A 13,075-nucleotide genomic window follows, 5' to 3' on the forward strand; every position below is an offset into this window, starting at 1 on the left:
CAAAAATACAGAAACTAATACTTAAAATATAAAGTCATGCCTTAAATGAATTCTAGTATATACAGTAGGAGAATTTTAGAAACATAAATTATATTACAGCCAATGAGTCTAAATAGGGTTTTCACAGATATCAAGAGAATACCCACTAGTGCTCTTTCTTGCTATGGCGGCCATTTTTTCCATTGCTATGTGTTCTGAAAGTAAATTTAACCAATGATTAATATTTAATAATTGTTTAGTTTTCCAATGTTGAAGAATAGTTTTCTTAGCAAATAGTAGACAATATAAATTAAATTTACATAGTGAGGTGTGGCATCAATCTCTGAAAGATCTGCTAACAGAGAGAGAGAGATAAAGGTACTTTAATCTTAAAAATAATGTACAATTTCTCTGAAACCTCTGATATTGGAGTTATATGTCTTGACTATTTAGATTACATTGAACACAGATGGGTGAATTAGAGGACCTTATTTCGATATTTTTAATATTGTCTAATATGTATTCTATGAACAATCTTATATTAAATAAATTGTAAATTAGGATTATCAACCAAAGAAAACATTTTTAAAATTTGTGCCCACGAGTTGGGGTCAGGAGATAAAGATTCCCATTTGTGGGTAGGTTTTAAATTGCCTGTGCCAACAAGTTATAAGTATTATAGTATATAACTTAGATCATATTTTTTTTGAAGGTAAAATAACATTAATCTGAGTAATAAAAGAAGATGGCTGAAGTGTATTATAATTAATATTTAATTACGCTGTAAAAAATTATTGTTGGTTTAAATAAAAAAAAAAGTAACCTAGTTGCCTTAATATTTTGAGTTAATTGAAATGAATAATGTGAGTTAAAATAATGGAGGTTGGTTTCATAAATAGAAACTCAAAATGTTATCTGAACCACATTAATGATCGAAGTTATCTTTGTCAAAAGATAAAAAGTTGTGATAAATCATGAAAATATTTTTACAGTGTATATGTAAATACAGTTTTTACGTTTGCTTAAGCACAATTTTAAAAACAAGGTTAATTTTGTCAAAACACACAATTCACACATCCACACACACAAGTAGCAGAACACCTCAGTTCTTTTGCAAAATGAAACGTCTGTTTGACTCATTTACACACTGCTATTCTCAATCTTAAACACATTCTACTTTTCTAATGATATAATCTGGGTTAGATTTTTTTTTCAGAGATATTGTTAAGAGTAAAGTATATGAATATATTGACCAAACAGTACACACAAGCCCAGTATTGTATATTGATGAAAATATTTATTTCTCTCCACATTGTAAAATCATTTGATAAATTCATGCATTTTCAAAGGTTTGTTTTTTTATATCTGCTGAGGTTGGTCTGAAGTCTCTGTCCAGCCTCTCTCAATGTCAACCCATGGGTACTCAGTACTCATGGTCAACCAAGGTTGCGCAAATCGCATCTGATAAATTTGGTCCCCGTCTCCACATCCTATGTCTACCTCTTCCTGCCCCCCTCTGCTCCCTTCCCCTCTCCCCCTCTCTTTCCCTCTCTACCCCCCTTCCCCTCTCTTCCCCTCTCATCCTCACTCTTCCTCTTACTGCGACGTTGCCTTCCATTTTTGTTGAAGACAGGTGAACTTGTTGCCTTAAACCTGATTGGTGTGTCTACAATTAAGCACCAGTGTGTGTGCACGCCTGGGGCCCGTTTCAGTAAGGAGGTTCAACCTGAACTCTGAGTGGACTTACTCTGAGATGGGAAACTCTGAGTTTTGGGTTTCAGAACAGCTGAATTGAGGTAGTTCAATCAACTCTGAGTAGACTGACTCTACTCTGACAACTATGAAAAGCCACGATCAATGGAGCTACGAAATTACGATTCACCATGGCAACAGCACCCAACAAAAAGACGTTTGCATACTTCCGGGTCAATATGTAAGTTTAATTCTTAATTATTTTAATTAAGTTTAATTTTCATGGTATCCAAAAGGCAAAAAAAGAATGTGGTAGCAGCTAAAAATGAAAAATAAAAACATAATTCAATCAGATAAAGCTTTAAGCATAAAATGTTCATGGGTGTTGGTTTAATGACTTTACAACCATTTGACATATTAATCAAATATCATTCAGTGTCCAATGTGCAGCAGCTTTTCCCAGACCCTTGTATATGTATATTGTAATATGTATATTACTTTTGCATCAAATTACAAAAAACAAGTGACCGCTTCTGTGAGGGTGTTTCTAATAAAGCGTCTATGGTAGTGATGGTGAAAAATATCTTTCTCTCTTTTCACTTCCGTTATCAATCTCACTCTATTTTTCCCCTCTTTTTGAAAGTTGTGAAATCATCACTATTGTTGAGTTTTTCTTTTGCTATTTGAGCAAATGGGGACACAAATATATATTTAATGTATTCTCTGTATAAAAGGACATGCCATTTTTGTCAGTTTGACAGTGTCCTCATGATGAAAATATGAGCAATGAATGAATGTTCCTGCACTGCAAAAAATGCTTTTCTTACTATGTATTTTTGCCAAGTGGTAGATAATTAAATTTGTATTAAGTAAACTTCGCTTATTTTAGATTTAGATTACATTTATGTTTTTTATATTTGTACATGAAATAATACGATCAAAATACTCAGTAAGAAAAGCATTTGTGGTGTTTGAATGAATGAATGAATTAAGTATTTAAACACCACTGGCACTTTAAAAAGAGGAGGAGACTGAAAGTTACCCTGGTAACTGACTCTGGGTATAAGTTACCTCTCTTTTAGAAACGGGCTTGACTTACCCTGCTTTCTCAGGTTTGACAAACCTCCCATTCTGAAACAAAAAATGTCACAAATTCAAAATGTCTTCTCTATCTGCTCTTAAAAGAGTATTTCTGTCAGTTTCTTTTCTAAAAATAGTTGTGTGTAATTCACCATTACTATATCCTTGAATATTTTTAAATCCAGAAAATGAAAATGACATCAAATTACTGATCAATTTGATTCGCTATTAAATTAACTTATCATTCAAGGTACAAAATTGAAAGACAGTTCTAGTTGTAAGCTTTTTCACCTTTATTTTGGTACACAGAAAACAATGGGGGAAAGGGCTAGTTGTACCATGTCAACAATTAAAAAATACAAATCTATCGTGTTTAGGTTATTAAACTTAATGTGAAGTTTATGTAAGGAAATATGTTGACCTTAATGAAGGTACATAGCAGGTTTTGAATTAACACCTGCTACATGTGATTTGGAGTTGTCAACTAAGAGCTATGAAAAAATGCTTGTCAAAACAGTGCCAAAAACTGTATTGTGTTAATTTGTATTCTGATACAAACAATCAAATGTACAACAATCTACTTGTGTAGAAATGTACTCTTCAATGTACTACAAATGTACTCTTCAATGTACTTCTGTACTACAATCAAATAAAGACATACTTCCCAAATGGCTTTGTATCAGTGATTTTTGCATACTACAAACTCGTACATCAGTCATATAAAATCAACTAGTATTAACATTTAACTTAAGTAACATTCAACCATATAGGTGTATACATGACTACAAATTCATGAGAGATATCATGCACTGAATACAACACTGTGGACAGATCTGCAACAAAAGCTGCGAAGTAAAAGTCAGCTGACCCATCACATCTGTAATGACAACATATAGTGCAAAATACAATTGGTGATATCAAGAGAAACTTGAAAAAACAGAATGAGACAGAATAAACTGAACGCGAGTTTTTCAAAGTTGTTCAAAAAACAGAACCGGAACAATGTAAGTACACACAACATCCTGATGTGAAGTACGAGATACATATTTTGTTCTTATACATGTGAGTATAAAATGAAGGTCACTGTCATTTTATGAGGTAGTACTATTATCTTCTATTACTGCATTTGAAAAAGATCCTAATTTAATGCCCTGTTTTAAGAAGTAACTGAACAGATCGGAAATGTTTAGCATGTGTGTTTGCAGATGTAAATGTTTGCATGTGTAAATGCAAAACAATCTGTTTAAATATCTCAGCATGTGTGTTTGGTGGCTTAATTCAGTCTTCCTGACAGGGTTTTAAGGATTTATTGTAGAGCAATTACTTTGGTTAAATGCCTCAGCTGCCTCTTTAATATCAAATAATGTCAAACAAATGGCTAATTCAACACATAAACACACTTATCTTTGAGTATATCACACATGCACAAGACAAAAATATTATCCCCATATACTGATTTTTACAGTATTGTAAAAAAAAAAAGTATGGAACAAATGATCGATGGAAAGCGTCCTTGCAATCTATGCTAATACTACAGGTATCAGATTCAAACTAAAGACAAAGGTAGCTTTTCGACATGTTCAATTTTCCCCCAAGTGTACAAGACGGAGCTTCATGCACAATCATAGGAAACTTGGCCAGACACTCCTCAAACAATATTTCAAGGGGAATATCCATTTAAAAACATTTACAAAATCTTCAAATATATTGAAACGCCCTATGTTTGCTAGTAACAGAGTGAGGGTCACTTTTATACCCAGATTTATGCTTCATGAAAAATGGCTCAGGTTAAACATACCTTTTTTGTAATATATCAACACAGGAAAATAAATAACAAAATTGGGACGGAATAATTGTAAGCCGGCACTGATGTCACTCAAAAGGATCAGTGCATTTTGAATCTGAGAAATGCAAACGTTTTTGTCCTTTTTTAGTGCATTTTTGTAAACGTTCACAGTATTTGTTTGTTTATATATAAATAAATGTATGTATATATTCAGTGCACCAAAAATAATGTATACAGTGCAATCCTACTGTTTTCAAAATGTACTGAAAATATTTTGTATATTTTGCAAGAGTAAATTCTCATTCAATGACTCGAATTCAATTGCTTCTAATTATTCTAATGTACTATAAGATCCGAATTTGTCAGGATTCCATGTTAATAGGCACTGCATTCAGTAATTATATACATACATATATATATATATATATATATATATATATATATATATATATATATATATATATATATATATATATATATATATATATATATATATATATACATATATATATATATATATATATATATATATATATATATATATATATATATATATATATCCTATTAAGCCTTATTTGCTGGTCAGTTAGAGGAGCTACATTTGCAGATATTGTATGTACATTTATACAAAGTCCAATGAATGTTTACTGTCCCAATGAAGCTTTGTGATGAAGAAACCTTCTTTTTGCCACTCTGAAAAAGTCTGAAAGAGAGAAAAGCATTTTAGCATTTTTAATATAAATATTATCCATTAGTGTCTATACAACTAACAATAAAATGATACATTTTTTAACAATGTCTCTGAGAATGAGAAGTGGGCGACAATATACCTGTGATGTTTGCTTGTCTGCGTTTGACCCCCAGCAATGCAGCCTTTCTTTTCTCTGGCTTTGTCCCCCTCAAAGTTCCTCTGGTCTGAAGCTCCAGATATTTCTCTGTGGCCATAGCTGGAGACGAACAAGCGAAGGATCCTCCTCCAACAGCTGCTTCCACTATTTGCTTTGCCATACCGGGCCTGACCACACAGCTATGGTAGAACGCTGGCACGTCCTGGCACCGCAGCTCTTCCCACTCAACGCAGCCGGGGACAGGCTGGTCCCTCTGGAAGTCAAAGTTCCAGCGCTGTTTGGCGTTCTCCACGCTCATGCAGAATAGCCTCTGGAAGTCCTGCTGCAACTGCTGGTGGTCCACAGGGCCAAAGAGGTTCCGCCGAATTACTGCCACCTGAGGTTTCATGTCTTCCTCCTGCCCGTCAAGTAACCCGAAATCACGTGCAGCTGGTGTCATGGACATGTTCCTGTCATACATGGACAAAGGATAGAAACAAAAGTAATGGCATTAAAGTTCATTTGTCAAGTGTTACCTGCTCTGTCCTTTTCTACATCTTTTTCATTTAATGTGAAATCGAATGGCATTTTGGTGATTTTTAGTAAATGTATGAAGTGAGCTATCCCTAAGTTCACACAGTTGTTTGTGTATCATTCAGACAAGTGTGATTTCAGTGTCCAGTAACTTTTTGTGCTCCCTGTGTATATGGGTAAATGCTAAATAAAAGTATCCTACATAAAATAAATCATATTTTTCAAGACAAAAGTTGCACCACCGTGACTTTGTTAAATGGTTTTGATTTGGAGGAGAGTTTTTAAAATATTTTTATTTATTACTAACTTATTTTTACTTAGTAATAAGATTTTACCAAACTGCTTAAACTTCTCCATTTAGGCTTTCCCCATTAATGATCATGACTTCCTAAAGATTGTATAGCCCCAAAATATGAATTCAGAAGCTGTATCAAAACCTGTATGCACATTTTAAATTAATAAAAAAGCACTATATATACCGAAAATCTTTTTTTTATACAGATGCTAGGACACATTTCTCAAAACTTTTGCAAAACTCTTCACACAGTTCTCCTAACCAACTTTCAGCTTGGCAAAGCAGTTCATTTCACATTCAAAATGCACTACAACTACCAAAACACTTTATTCAGGTCTCAAATCAACTCATTCTTCCAGAACACTAGCAAAGGTTGACAGCCGACAACACACTTTGTCACTCACAAAACAATGACCTGAAAAACACTATATTATACAATGTTTTCTTGTGTAAAACAAGGACACATCTCTGTTTATAATTCACTGCAATGTTACTGGAATGAATTGGACATGATGCAGAATTCGTCAATATTTTATGTCGTTTATTTATTTATTTATTTTTTTTGCACTGAGTAATTCCAAAATACAAGAATTTGTAAACACACCATCCACCATCTACAATGAGAATCAGCTGTGGCTGGTCCAATTGTCTTTATAGCATTTCACTTTTAAGATTTAAAATATATTTCATTAAAAAAATTCTGTAGGAATGTAGCAAATTGCTGTCTTATTCAGTTTTGTATTATGTTATTGTTTTGAACATAAGTTTAACAGTTTTGAAAACAGTATGTAAGCATGTGCAAATTGGCCTGAAAGAGTTTTGGCAGTTGTTGTGTCTGAGTGAGAAAAGAATATATGAAATTTGAGAGATAGTCATTGAATGCATTTTGTGCCAAAGCAATGATAATTGATCCTCAGTTTAGCCCACATAGACTTCTGTTGTGCTCACTGTGTGAAGAGTTTTGCAAAAGTGACCTAAGTATTGAGAAATGTGTCCTAGCGTGAAAACTGTAATAATCGAATATGGAATGACGCACTCTGTCTGGTGTGTTCAGGAGTTGTTTACTGACGCTCCATTTTTACAGTGTGCTTCAAAGAGGCATACATGAATAAAAATAAGCCATTTTGATTAAATTTTGTCTGTACAATCGCCCCATCATAAGCAGGGAAAACTGTGAGTGCGACTTGTTTACAGTGAAAAAGTAGGCGCGGCACGCCTATCAAATTACTAGTACACTACGTACTTCACGAGCACACGCACGCGCTCACGAGAGGATAGAACACAGCAGGAATGACTGACACCTCCTGTTCTGTCACTCATTTAACAGTTACCTTTTAATAATAGTTACCAATAAAACAGAATACATGCACCCTCCCCTCTATATAGATATGCGTCAATGTAAACAACAACAACAAATATTAACTCACCATTCGAGTAAAAGCAGAGCTCTGATTGACAGATATAAATCCACAGATAACGTTACCGTTACTAATTAACTTTCTGATCAATGACAGAAACTAACGACCTGATCAACAAAACACGACAGGAGAAGCGAAGCTCTCAAACTCATCTGTGTCTGACTGCTGTACGCTGTTTGTTATGATGGCAGGACGGCCCAGTCACGTGACCCGCACAGCACTACTGCATTCAATACGCACATAAGTTCACATGTTTACAGTATATAACGACATGTCAATAAAATTGAATTATCTACTACATTGCAAACTTATGCTATCACAAAACGTATTTAATGCTATCACAAACTAGCTCAAATATATGTGTAAAAGTGACGTACCTTTTCCACGTCTTAACGTAGCATCATGTGTAGAAAGTAGGTCAATCCCCCACCAAAGCCCCCGCGCGCTTGACACACATTGTCAGTGTTTTGCTCGTGTCACGTTCAGCTGGCTCGTGGCCAGGAACTCCAGTCACGTTGATCGGCAACGTGACAAGGAGGAGCCACAACACTGCATTTGTTTTTTTCCTGCTACGATGAAGGGAAGAGATAGATTGCAGATATGAATCTATGTACAGTATAATAGTGATGCTGGGAGAAACTAACCGTTTCGAAGCTTTGAATCAAAATGATTCACTGTTTCGAAGCGCTCGAAACACAACACTCTGGTGACGCCTGCTGGTCAAAACTGTGTAAATGCAAGACAAACTCAGACGGTGGTCTGGATTTTCTTCTATGTAACCACACAATTTAGCCTTGGAGCGCGGGGCACAACCATTTCACTTCGTTCGGGGTAAATCAAGAAAAAAGTATACACTGTATTAATGAAACAAAACCACATAATTGTACAAGACATGTGTGCAATTAATGTGGGAAACAATAAATACTCTGAACCCCAAGTGGATTTACACAAACTGAGAAAGTCAAAAAGCGTTAGGTTGTGCCCCGCTCTCCCCACTCAATCTCTACTTCCAGTCTCTCTTAGTTTGGTTAATACTCCTGTTGGCAAATTGTGTTTTGCTTCACCCTATACAAATAATAATAGATCAGTCCCTTCACTATTTCAGCAGGACATCGTTACTTTACCACCTGTGACCACTTACTGGAATAATGCAGTAATATCTGTTGGGGAAAAAAAGTGTGGATGCTTCCACATCTTCTTTAAATCAATTTAAACAATTTTTAATTTTTTTTTAAATAATCCATAAGTGCTAACCAGTCGCACATTTTTTCAAAAAGGATATTTCCTCCAGTTGCTCGTACCTTTCTGTGACAACATCTGCGTGATGACACTGATCTTCAACCAAATGGAACTGGACAAATACTCTGAATGTCCCGATCTAATATGACTTCTGACTTGTAATGTTTGCCAGAATCATAATCATACACCGTTTGTTCATTGGCCAGAGGAGAACTGGCACCCCGACTGAGCCTGGTTTCTCCCAAGAGTTTTTTCTCCATTCTGTGATGGAGTTTTGGTTCCTTGCCCCCGTCGCCTCTTTTGCCTTTGGCTTGCTCAATCGGGGACACTAAATATTCAACTTTATAAATGATCTGCCCCGCATTGACTCCATTGTATGAGAACTGAACTGAGCTTCACTGTTTTCTCCAGAGCGACTGTACAGCCAAATCAAATTCTGTGCATTGTTTTCATGTTTAACATTGGGCACATGCTTCAAAATGATCCACATTGCAAAAAGCACTAAACTAACATTGATAAAATGTTTGAAATCATTATTCAGAAATTGTTTTAACAGGAAAATATAAACTCACACAGATATCAAGAATCAGCGTATGAATCTCAACAATGGTGACAATCAAAAAAAAACTATTCAGATCAACTCAGCTACTAAAGTCACAAAAAAAGCTTTGTTGATTGTCACCATTGTTGAAATGTATATGTTGATTCTTGATGTCTCTGTGCACCTAAAAAAAAAAAACATATAGCTCAAAATAATGATTGCATAATCACTTTTTTGAAAAAATCAGATTGTCATAATACTGATGCCAAGGCTACTGTAAATCACTTGAAATTAACTGCTACTTCGTTTTGCCTTAATCATTACTTTAATAATTTAAAGAGATTCGACTTTAAGTGTTATCAGTGCATCTGGCCACTACATGATGATGACATCATCACCAATACATGACCAACATCATCTGAATATTTAAAATAATTTCCTTTAATTGTAGGTCTTTTGTTTGGCAACCACTGCTGCCAGTCATTTGACCATTTTTTTTACGATTCATTTCACAATGAAGATATTTGATTATAATAATTTAGGAAATACCTGTAAAATAAGTGTTTTCCAGTTTATTTAATTTAGGATGTTATACATTAATATAATTGACTTTAATTTTTTACTTTTTAATTACATATTATTTTTGTAATTTTACCTACATTTGTAAAACAGAAAAAATACTGTATACACTCTCAGAAAAAAGGTACAGTGGAGGTACAATTTTGTTCCTTGGGGAACTGGACAAGAAAACAAGTTCCTTGAGAGAAAATGAGATGTGCGGGTCAGCGCTCTTGCTGCCTTCACGTGCTCTCGGAATTATCGTAATATACGAGTTTCCTAGGTAAACATTGCACATGAACGCCCTCACATTTTGAAACTTGAATGCAATGCGCTCGTAATCATGACTTCAGAAGTCGGAATCATCAAATTTCCGATAGCACGAAGGCAGCATTATCCACATCATGTTTGGCTGAGGTAGATCTTAAAGTGACAGTAGCACTGATGATGCCTGTCATTAATGTTCATCACTGAACAACGGGAACAGAAGATTGTAGCTTTAATGATGATTCATCTATATTTCACCTATTATTTATGCAGTTAAGAAAGGTATTGATAACTTTATTCAATTTCTGTGTAGACTATGTCTGACAGGGAAGGCCACAAGTAAATATAACATTTATTATAATGGGTTTATGTAAAGATTGTTTTAAGTTCAATTAAATTAAAAGTTATTTTTTAAAGCCTAATAAATGTTGAAATTGGTAGCTTTCAGTTATACTGTAATGTAACGTTATCAATGTTTCATATAATATCAGTGATACTGGCCTTCATTCATAAAAAGATGCCATTACAACACACCTTTAAAATATGCTGTCTTTAAATTGTTTCTAAATTAATTTGGAGAGTAACTGAAATTACTACAATATAAAAATATTAAAAACTAATAATGATTAAATACAGAAAAAATGCGATTAATTCGTTTTTTTATTATCAATTCACAGCACTAATATCTAGTTGTGACTTGAAGTGCTTAGAGTGCAGTGTTATGTTGCAGTATTTGTCCTGAAAAGTAAATGTGATGTTTGTTACCTCAATAAATTTAAGGTCATTCCTATTTTATTTTTTATGTTCTATTATATTAACATTAAAAACACTCTTTTTATGACTAAAATAACAGTTAAGGGTAAAAAAAAAACTGAATTCCCAAAAATTAAAACAGAAAAAAAGGAATTAGCAAAAATTAAAACGGAAAAAACGGAATTTGGGAAAAAATAAAACGGAATTTGGGAAAAAATAACACGTATTTCATAGGGCCCTAGGAGTGTTGTTGTTATTGTACATAATATGTATGTATAAATTATGTAGAAATAAATGAATAATATTCTTCTTTACGTTTGTTTGTTTGTGTGTGTGATTATATATGAGGCCCAATTTTCAATCAAAATCCAACGTCTGACTGTCATTGGAGTCCAACGTGGTTCATGATGTCACATTGATATTACTGTCCCTGCAGGGAAGTTGATCAGTTGATTTATCCGTGTTTTAATATGCCTATGGACATCGAGATTTTTAGATGGATGCTGAGGCTTTTTAGGTTGGGTACAATATGCGATCTCTGACTCTGGCAACCCGGGGTGTCGAAATACTATTGGGTTAATTGGCAGTGGGTGAAATCACAGACCAAAACTAAAACAGACATTCAAACACGGAACGCACATTCAAAGTAGAATAACTGTCTGTAGCATTGCTTTGCAGATAAATGAGTTTGTCAACATAGCATGTTTCCTAAATATCTGCAAACATATTATGATATTTTTATGCTTAAGTAAAATAAATTACATTACAAAAAGACTGATTTCGTTGTGTTGGTTCAGCACAAATCCACACTGTAAAAATCTTGTACAACAAAAAAATCTTAGTAATAATTTCCCCTAGCTTTTCCTTGTTGACTCAACTTTTGTAAATAACAGTTATTATACAAATTATACAAACTGAAAATAAGTTTAGTTTAGATGAGTCAACTTGACATTATTTGTTTTCTGAAGAGGTGCAACTATTCTGTAACAAATCTTTTGTTAAGCCAATTCAACAAGTTGTGTCTATTGGAAAAAGAAGTGCTTAAGAATTAACAGGTTCAGATCTAGATTTTTTATTGAAAATGTTTGGTCACCATTTTGGTGACATGTTTAATGTCACAATGCATGCTGGGAGCCATGATTTTAATATTATGTTGACTCCCAACATGCATTGCAGCAAGAAGCATGTCACTATTGTTGAGATTTGCTGATTCGTGATGTCTGTGTGTCAAAATATTTTTTTTTATGTAATGTATTTTAAATTCAGAATGACTGATCTGTTGCAACAAAGTTTAGCTGGTAAAATATTAATTTAAAAAATCATCTTCAAAAGTAAGATTATTGATTTATTTGAGTTTATGAGGCTGAAAATGTGATCATCTTGGTTTCTTTCTTAGCAACAAATTATTCGGCTAAAAACTGTTACAAAGACCACAAACTCACACAAAGAGTCAAACTGCCCAACCAAAGGAAACGCTCATCAACAAAATGGTGATGACCAAATGATTTTCAATTTAAAACATTAACATCTAAACCTGTTCATACGCACAACATTTTTTTGAATTGGCTCAACTACAAAATATTTGTTAAAGAATAGCTGCATCTCTCCAAAAAACAAATAATGTCAAATTGACTCAACTAAAAAACAATTGTGTCACAGACAACTTATTTTCAGTTTGTATAACTGTTATTTACCAAAGTTGAGTCAACAAGAAAAAGCTAGGGGAAATTAGTACCAAGATTTTTTGTTATTGTATAACCTTATATTTTTTTACAGTGTACATACACAAATAAGATTTTTTTTTATTTACATTGCAGTTAATAATAAAATTGTATACTTTAAAATAATAGTTTACAAACATAATTTGTGTAATTTATTTCTACTTTAAGTCTTCTGCAACCAATGTAAAAAAGTAAGTTTCTGCCAACACCCTTGATATTACATCTGGTATTATTGGTTAACACGCCTGCTATTATTTCAGTCCAGGTTCAGTCACATTCTCTTACATGCTGGAACAGGAATGCAAAAAGATGGGTTCAACTGACAGCTCGGGGTTATTGCCTGTTATTTGCTGAGCGGAATAATGTCTTACAATGACAAAATCTG

At 33.8% G+C, this 13,075-nt stretch overlaps 1 protein-coding gene across 2 annotated transcripts; it reads right to left on the minus strand.

Moving 5' to 3' along the window:
* Positions 1-5,080: 5,080 nt before the first annotated feature.
* Positions 5,081-8,084, minus strand: cdkn1d (cyclin-dependent kinase inhibitor 1D). Of its 2 annotated transcripts, none has more exons than XM_079817317.1 (3): positions 7,989-8,084; positions 5,368-5,834; positions 5,081-5,240 (listed from the first exon to the last, which is right to left on the minus strand). In XM_079817317.1, exons 2-3 carry the CDS (start codon positions 5,828-5,830, stop codon positions 5,182-5,184), a joined length of 522 nt encoding a protein of 173 aa, XP_079673443.1. In that variant the 5' UTR covers positions 5,831-5,834; positions 7,989-8,084; the 3' UTR covers positions 5,081-5,181. The 2 variants fall into 2 exon arrangements, with proteins under 2 accessions (XP_079673443.1, XP_079673442.1); XM_079817316.1 differs by lacking the exon at positions 7,989-8,084 and adding an exon at positions 7,621-7,947.
* Between the last annotated feature and the right edge of the window lie 4,991 nt (positions 8,085-13,075).

Source organism: Gobio gobio (genome assembly GCF_949357685.1).
Source record: "Gobio gobio genome assembly, chromosome: 5".
Classification (NCBI taxonomy): domain Eukaryota; kingdom Metazoa; phylum Chordata; class Actinopteri; order Cypriniformes; family Gobionidae; genus Gobio; species Gobio gobio.